Source organism: Corvus cornix, chromosome 4 (genome assembly GCF_000738735.6).
Source record: "Corvus cornix cornix isolate S_Up_H32 chromosome 4, ASM73873v5, whole genome shotgun sequence".
Lineage (NCBI taxonomy): Eukaryota > Metazoa > Chordata > Aves > Passeriformes > Corvidae > Corvus > Corvus cornix.
The window spans coordinates 51,234,638-51,243,884 of NC_046334.1; the positions used below are offsets into that span (position 1 = coordinate 51,234,638).

The 9,247-nt window shown below is 35.5% G+C and overlaps 1 protein-coding gene across 2 annotated transcripts in view; it reads left to right on the top strand.

Annotated features, from left to right (window-relative positions):
- The window catches only part of ARAP2 (ArfGAP with RhoGAP domain, ankyrin repeat and PH domain 2), a 124,960-nt gene extending 117,800 nt beyond the window's left edge, over window positions 1-7,160 (top strand). For both annotated transcript variants that reach the window (XM_039551182.1, XM_039551181.1), the window contains 2 exons: window positions 393-524; window positions 3,856-7,160. In XM_039551182.1, the coding sequence (XP_039407116.1) occupies window positions 393-524; window positions 3,856-4,206 (483 nt within the window). In that variant the 3' untranslated portion in view covers window positions 4,207-7,160. The remainder of the gene's footprint in view (window positions 1-392; window positions 525-3,855) is intronic.
- Window positions 7,161-9,247: the final 2,087 nt, after the last annotated feature.

Genomic DNA, 9,247 nt, shown 5'->3' on the forward strand with positions numbered 1-9,247 from the left:
TGGGGTAATTTTATCTTATTTCAGAAATTTTTTTTGAGACTCCTGAAAGCATACTTCGGTGGAATTTTGAAATTGTGAAACAAGTCAATGTGTATGTCGCATTTGATGATATCTTCTATTTTTTGTAGATAATTAGAATAATATTAGGGAAGGAAGATGTTTGATACATGACAATTATGTAGAGACAATTTGGTTCTGTTCACTCAACATTGTGCAGCACTTATGAAATATTAATATAATTATAAGCATCATGAAGTTTCCCCTTTCTCCCACAACAGGAGGGCATGGTGGTGTGCGGAATATAGCTTTTTCCAAGGGAGTTTTACATACCAAAGAATGTTGTGTATTTATGAAATTCCACACTGAAAATAAGGAATAATTTTGTTCTTTAGCATGCAGATACATGGCCACCTGCTGGAAAAGCAAGAAAACAGTCCATAACTAAAAGTCCAAAGATCCGAGGCTTACCACTAATTCCCATTCATCAGGAGAAGAACACTTGTAAAATCAGAGGGAATACAGAAGTAAGTGGGGTTTAATCTTGATGTAGAACTTCTAACCACAATGTTGTAATATTAAGTATTCCAATAATGATGAACTCTCTAGAGCTGGATAAATATAAAATGTAGATGTTCTTATTATCAATGTCTCTTCCAATATTTTGTCATTAAAGAAACATTTAGGACAATTAATATAAAAAAGCTATTGTAGTCTCAACTTGTGTAACCTCTCTGGCTGTTCAGTAAATCATAATGGACTTCTATTTGTGCTGGTTTTTTTTTTCAGTAGAGATTGTTCATTAGGAGTAAGACTTTTAGCTGGAAATATTGTGCACATTATTACAGTGCACTTTATGACGGGTTTTTTAAATAAGATCGTTGAAAACTGTCCTGCATGCATATCTTACAGTATCTTTTCTTCTGTCTAAAATAACTGCGCTGTTATAGTTATCTACTCTGTGACTATAATGGAAAAGCTTAGATGGAGCTAACTTTGATACATTCAAGTTGTACTATAATTAGTCTCAAAGAAGAATAAGAGGCTTTAGTTACAACTCTTTGAATAGACTGAGCTTTGTTACTACATTATGTGCACTAGTGATATATCTGAACCTTATATTAGCTTGAGATTACTTTCTGGTATCCACATAGAGATACTGATGCCTGTGGGATGAACTTACTTGCCTTACTTCCAGCTGAGGTGAAGCAGTGGTGGTAATGTTCTACTTGAGAATAGTAGTGGTAACTAGCCTGACTGCAGCAGTGAGTAACTGTTGCAACAACAGCTTGGTCCTTTGACTGCAGCAGTATTATTTCTTGCACATGTTAGAACATTTTGAAGGGAGGTAGTTAATATGGGATGTGTTATCACCACTAACAGAGATGATGGTTCAGGTACAGAGTGGTAACGTTGATTTGTTTCCATGGTAAACTAAAAGCACAAGGCAGGCATAGTGCTTTATGTAAAACACAACTCCATCTTGTGTTACCCTTTCTTCCAGAAAGAATTTCTGCTCTGCCTAACTACAAGAGTATAATACCATGTGAATATAAATATTTTGTAATTTGTTTACAAACTTTCATATTTTGTTTAATTTATCCTTTTTAACCTTCTCTCAAAAAGTATTTTTGCAATTTTTTATGAGTTCTTTCTGATGCTTATGTTTTCAAACTTCTTTGATGAAAGTAAATCATAGGTCTTGTCAGTCCAAAAACTTCATAACGCTTAGGTGTGTCTCTTACCTGTTCCTTATGCAAGTACAGTTGAAACCTCTAGCACATGCTTTGAGATGGCTACAAATTCAGACATTCTAGGATAAAGGTTTTATTGGATTTTGAGCTTCCTGATAAAAAATCCTTAATGCCTTATAGTACCATATGTATTATTTTATTTCTTTTATTGTGGATAATTTGCTTCATTAGGGAGGACTAAAGTTTTGTACACTGAAACTTTGAGGAAGTCTGAGTTTAAACTTAAAAGCAGAAATCCACAGTCTTCATTATTTATGCCATGACTAGATCTAGGGAATTTTTATGCAAAAGGTATTTGCATACTTTAGGAAGGTTAACACAAAAACACATAATGAAAAATAAAAACTAATGCTTTCTTTACATGGAAAGCTAAAACTGGAATGAGCAGTAAAATAGTGGTAGAAAGTCTATATATGACACGGTTTATTAAGAAGAAATACTATACCCCAGTGGAGTCAGTTAAAAAAAAGATGTACCATTGGGAGACCACACCTTCAGTCTTTCCATGAATTTGAGTACTCCAACATGCAATAATATCTCCATTTTAAAGCATTAGAAAGTAATAACAGAACAAGCATTTTCTGAAACATGCTGGTTTATGGGAAATGGATGTCTGTTTACAGATCAATGTGTAAACTTGTAGTAGAAATGGGATCAATTTATACAGGCAGGAAAAGAGACTGAAAGTTTTTCAAACAGTGGAAGAAGTGATGTCTTCATGAGAGGAAGATGAGTGGGGGGAAAAGAACCCCAAACCACTAAAGGTCAAACATACCCAGAAACTGAGTTTAATATTAATATTTTTTGCTAAAATGGCTATATTGAATGTCTGATTTTTCCCCATTACTGGAAGCAATTTTATTGTGTGTTAACAAGATAAACGTGTAACACCAAAGGTTTGAAAGACTCAAAACCTAAGAATCCTAATAATAAATAGAACCAAAACATTTTGGTTATTTCTATACCATTTGTTGTATATGTGTCTATTTAAAATATGTGTATTTTTCGTATGGAATTATTTAATTGGAATAGAAATACATTGATGTGTATCTGCAGGAAGTATTTGATGTTATTTCAAAATATGAGAAGACTGAGGAATGAGGAAAAACCTTTTCTTTCAAGCAGGGCCGAATACCATACTCACAATAGGTCGTACAAGAAAGGCCTACAAGAAGGCCCAAACTGTTCTATAATTCTGTGTATCTAAACTATCTCCTTCCTAGTGTTTGAGTAGTTTCTCATGTTTGTGTTAACATATAGGAGGTATTAAGATTCCAAGGAACAAGTTGCCTATATGCTGTGGATAAATAACTCCATAAAAAATGCAGTCAAACTGAACAAGTTCCACAGAGGAAATACAAAAAGAACCAAAGTTTCCCTCAGTTTTCTCTACCTTCTGGTAGTCAAAAAAGATGCCACACATGAAAGAAGAATTCCAGGACCTACTTTTCTTTTAGAACTACCAGACTTTTCCACAAAAGGAATGTTCTCACTACTGCCACACCAACTGAGCAGCCTGAATAAAATAATGCAAATTTAGATGCAGCATCTGATTTACCTTTTATTTTTTACAGCTTAAGAAGTTGAAAACAGCCCACCAATATGCAATTTGAAAAAGCAGCCAGTCTTTATAATTTATCAGTTGCTGAAAATGTTTATGTGATTAAATTATCTTTCCTATATTCATGTTGCTCAGTCATTACTTTATCAAAATTGCATTATACACAGTTGCATTCATTCCATCAAACAATTCTGAGTCTTTAAGAGTATATGGATCTTTTGTAAAACATTAAAATTTAGTCTACTGTGGTAGAATGAAAAATCAAATTGTGATTCTATGAAAAAAAATGTCTTCATTGTCATGTTGCATGATTTATGTAAATTTGAGGAGTATCACTAATTGAGAAATTCCTCACTAAAAATGCTTGCTAAATGATAATAGCACAATTGTGGTAATTTAAAACTGACTTTGCTGTCTCAGCTCTTGAGTAAAATTAATTTTTTTTTCTTTAGAACTTAAGTGAAACTAATGACCAAAAGTTGCAATGTAATTATTATTTAATGTGGTGTTAATGAACTTATTTCTCTTTGCTTGTTTGGTAAGAATATAGAACTACAAACTGGAAAATCAAGATTTGGTGAACATCATGATAATGAACTTCTGGAAGAAAGAAAAAACTTGAAAGAAAAAGCATCTATTGTGGCACAATGTTTGGAAAGAAAGGAGGAGAAAGTGCGAAATCATGCAAAAACACATCGAAACTTGATTTCTGAGGATGATGCAAGCTCAGGGATGACTGAACTACACCAAAAACCACATAAGACACTGAAGAAAAATAAAACCAAAACAAACAAAACTACTTTGGAATTAGATAGCAAATTGCCATCAAATGTGATTCAGGAACTAAATACAGTGCTGCAGAAGAACAGAGCACTTCATGAAACCTCCAGCTGATTTCCTGAGCCTGAAGTGTAATATTTACATATATATATATTCTTGTGTTATATACATATACATATATATATATTCTTGTGTCTGTGTTTTCTGTTCAAAAGTAGTCTGTTTTGATGTGTGTAGTTTGTACAGTGCAGAGGAAATACATTTGTTTGTATGCAGCTACTGATTTTGTGTATGTGTATGCCCCATGTTATAATTTTAAGACTGAGCTGGAAGAACTGATTATGTAAAAATCCTGAAGTTTGGAAGGCTTTCTGTGCAGTGAAAGGACACCAGGGTTCTGTCAATTTTTTGTTGTTGTTTGTTTCAGATTTTGTTTGATATAGGGATTCTAAGAACTGTCAAAACCTTTTGCTGTGTTTTTACTCTGTACTACCTTGTAAATACTGGAGAGATATCTTTGAAAGACAAGTTATACTCTGAAATTCATACTATTGGCCTGCAATATTTTTAATTGTCTAACACTGTAAAAATTAGTAACATCTGATTTGAAATTGATTTTGGTTGGGTTTTTTGTTTGTTTGTTTGTTTTTATTTAAGGAGAAAATTAGTATTTGCTTCCATAAAATTGTCCACTGACAAGGCATCATGTGAAAGAATCAGAAGGGAGAGAAATGTAGTAGGTGAGACAATGTATTAATTCTTGTATCTTGAAACTGTGTCTCTATGGTGTACATCTGATTATGACATCTAAGTAATGAGACTGTTGAGGAGGACAAAAGAAGTCTTCAAAGCAACATCTAATTTTAAAGGGTACCTGAATTGGAAGAACAGCATCATCTCTGTGCTCAATGGGCTGTTTTCTAAACAGGCCTTAGTTAGCTCAGGGTGACAAAGGCAGGCTTTTCTGTTGCTGTTTGCATAGAGCTTGCTTGGTGCTAACAAAGTTGCTGACCTCCCATGAGTATTTAGTATTTAAATGAGAAATTAACTCCTTTAAGAGAAAATGGTCCCCACACAAACAAATCAGAATGGTACCATCACACTCAGTTAAGAAGTGCCAAATCCTAAATGGGGGAAGAGATTTACCCCTCTCTTTACCATGAGGACAGAGATGAATTGCATTCTGTTTGCAGGGACTAGGAAATGGTTGTGCTACAACTGTAGCACTGCTCTTCTGCCTATGGGGGCAGGTCCCAGTGTTGCAGAACAGCCTCACTTCCTGCCTTCTTAGTATGTAGGTAGCAGTTCCTGAAGATATGTGATGTAGAACAGTACAGCTATTTTGATTTTTAGGCCCAGAGTTCCCTTAAATTTAATAATCAGCATTGCTCTTAAAAAAAAAAACAAACAAAACTATTCAAGGAATGAAATTATTTTCATTTGTTTTTCAGATCATATTGCTTATGCCTTGGAATTGCTGCCTTCTTGCCTCATGGCATATCCATTTTTACTTTGTTCCGTAACAGCTGGATGGGCAAAAGGCACTGCTGTGCCGAGGCTGTTTCCAGGTGTTGTAGATGCTGTCTGGTTGAGCAGCAGGACCAACAGACGAGAGCACTAATGAGCTCACATGGCACCTTTGCTTCAAGGGAGGCACTAATAAGAGCATCTGCTTGTTTTTGCTGCTGTCCCTTTTGTGGTCTGACTAGCCATCACTGTCACAGATTTTCACCAGCCTTTTAAGAACTTACTGATGCCTTTAGTGTTTGATTGGAACTGGCCAGATCTCCTAAGGTAGAAGAGAGGAAGCACAGAAGCAGTATGCTCACTTATTCCCTCTTCTATTTTTGGTAGTCACAGGTGCTGTTAACATTCTCACATCATTTACTTCTATTCTTGATTGCATTGAGCAGCTTAATTGGAAAAATAATTTGTTTGATTGAAGAAATTAGGCAAGTGACTCAAATAATGTATCTGGCAACTCTGCTAGGAAGTACAGAGGAAATGAGATCAAACTCAAATACTTTATAGTTGTATTTATTATTCTGGAATGTAGCACTGACAAAGCAAGTCTAGACTTTTAGACTTTGCACTTACCTTATTTGAGCAGTTGTTAAAACTGAAAAAAGTCTGTAGATGTTAGTTTTCCCAGTGCACTATTGACTGTTTTGCTACCTTCACTTTTTAATTGAGCCTTTTCTAATCACTGAGGCCCTGTCTCAAGAAAGCATATCAGCCTGAACTTAAATTGCATTGATTAAAGCTGGTGCTTAACGTTAACACATTCTTAAATGCTGATTTGAATTGGGGCCTAATGCCAGTAGGAGAAATTACTTTATCTTCTGTCAGGCTGGACCTGAATGTACTATTTGCAGTTGTACTTTTATTTGCAGATATTTCTCAGTATTGAGTTATGGTTCCTATATTGTTTATCTTTTTATTGGGTCCTTAAAAATGACATTCACTTCACTGCTGAAAGCCTCATGCATCATTTAAGCCACTACACTAATGGAATAAATGGAGCAGTGGAAGGGGTTTTGTGCATTGAAGTGAATATCCATGAAGAAAATGCTTTGTGTATTTTTATTGGTTCTAAGGACTACAGAAACACTTGCTCTATTTCAAAACCATATCACAGATAAATTATCTGTATAACTGCTGCTAACAGGCCATAAAAATCAAGAAGATGTTTAATAAAATGTGTTCAAATTTGGGGTTGTATGTATACATACACAAAGACACATAATGTGCATACATTTATGTGCACGTTTACAGAGGCACACTGAATGGTGACAGTGTTAGCACAAGTAACACTTACTTGGGGAAGTAGAAATTAAATTTGCAATTAATTATTTTAAATAGGTATCAAAGTTTTGGACTGATCATCCAACACATTATTGTTGCACTACATGTTTCAGACTGATCTAAGACCCGCAGAATAAATGTGGTTTGTTGCAATATCTTAATGGCTGCTGATCTTTTGTTGTTCCTGTGCCATGTTGAGGACTGGTAAAGTATAATTTTCAGAGAATTGTAATTATTTGAATAAATGCTATTTCTCAGAATGATGAATCTGGTGATGGATTTTTTTCAGGAAAAAAAATCAGTAAGAATGTTAAAAAAAAAAAATTCTGTGTGCCCATATGAAAGTTATTGAATAACCTGGTAAGAGCTTACTTTCTCATCTGCAAAATGAAGTTAAATGGGAGACCAATATTTTATGTACAGGCCTATAACAGTGAGAAGACTAAGAGTAATATCTTAATAAATCATAGTAAATCTCAGGTTCATCATTACCTTGTTACACTTCTGCAACCATGATAGGTAGGTGTAAAGGTGACGTGTAACCAGTGTTTATATTGTTTAACATAATGCCTGTTTTCTGTTTGTGTTTTTTCACATTAGGATGGGTGAGGGAAACAATGAAAACCCAAAATGAAATACAAACTAGATTCTTTGTTTTCTTTTTCTTTACTTGAGCTGGATATTGTCTGCTATTTTAGAATTATCCTTTGAAACAGATCTCTTTCTGAGGTGCTATTTTGGGATGCCAGTTCAAAAGAGCAGTCTGACTAATAGGTTTTGTGCCTCAGCAGAGACTGCTTTAGTGTGGAGTTGGATTTCACCAGCTGAGATCTACAGAATGTGTTCATGCAGACCTTACCTTTACTGTGAGTCGGGTTGAGATGCAATTTTTGCATTAAAAGGTTTTGCAAGTGTTATCCAATAATCTGTCCAGTGGGGAAAGGATATCCCCAAAGATTTCTTCAGTTAATGGGGAAGGCTTGGCCATATTGTTGATTTTTGTTTCTTCTTTGGGAAGAGCTCTGGGCTGTTCTGCCTAAGGCAAGTTGTTAGGATGCCTCCAGTTCTGTCTGCCAGAGGCACCCCTGGGGTGCCTTTTGCTGTCATATATTGGGGTAGTTTTAGACTGCTCTGGAGATACAGGCTTATCTGAGGGTAAAAGTTACAGGAATTTTATCTCACTACTATGATTTTTCTCTCCCCTGATACAGTGCTGGCACAGTTGTGTTCCTTTGAGTGCTGCCAGGTTAGCACCACCTCCACAGCTCAAATTCCAGATTAAGAAGTCTAAGAAAAAATTTACATTCTCTGCTGGGGGTAGGGGTGGTGCCTGCAGGAGTAAGGAAGTAAGGGGTGCATCTCTCACTGGCTGTGACACTTTGTCATAGGCTACCCAGTTATATCAACTCTGATTTTTATATCATGTTTTCCAGTGCATTCTGTTTCAGTGGGAGAGTCAGCTATCAGACTTGGCTTGAATCTGAACTAGAACAGCTTCAATTCTGCTTGAGTCCAAATGGAAACTAAAAAAAAAAAAAAAAGAAAAAGAAAAAAAAAGTACTGATTCAAGTCCCTGTTTTGAGCTCTAAAAATTTTTTTTTGATTTGGGCTACTTAAGAGAAATTGTGCTTCCAGTAACTTACATTGGGAAACCTGAACTATGTATGTGTGGGGTAGAAACACCTTGATGGACAGATTGAATGTATTCCAAGTTGAATTGTTTGCAAAAATATGTAGTCTTGCAAAACTGAACCTACTGTGGCAAGGTTGCCTGGGATGATTCAGAATTCTTCGATTCCTGCTTCTGAATCACTGGAGAGTTCATCTGTGCTGTCAAAAAATGCAGTATTTGTTAAACTCAGTGTTAAACTCAGAGACTAGACTCTCCTATGTAAAAAGGAAGAAAGCCTCTCGAAGTTTTTTCAATGGTTCACAGTCAGTTTGGAGATTGCACTGCTTTGCTTGCAGCTCCACTGAAAATGAGATCCATCTGCAGCTCAGTTAAGGGGAAAAACAGTCCTGCTATTTTAGCTATTACCACTGCTGTAGCTTAATGGTCTAGTTATTGTCTTTGCTGAAATTTCTTTGAGAATATTTCTGTTATGCTTTGCCACTCATCTTTCACTAGAAATTTGTGATGATCTGTGGTACTGATGAGGAAGAAGGATGTGGTTGTTAATACCACAGCTGCGGTAGACAATTGTATCTTCCTGCTTACCTGTACTTTCACTGCAGTTCAGAATTTTGCTTAGTCTACCTGACCGTATTGAGCCCTGCCTCTTCCTGCTCAAGACCCTGTTCTGTGTCTTAAACTCTGGAACATCCTAATCTTGAAGGTATTTTATATATA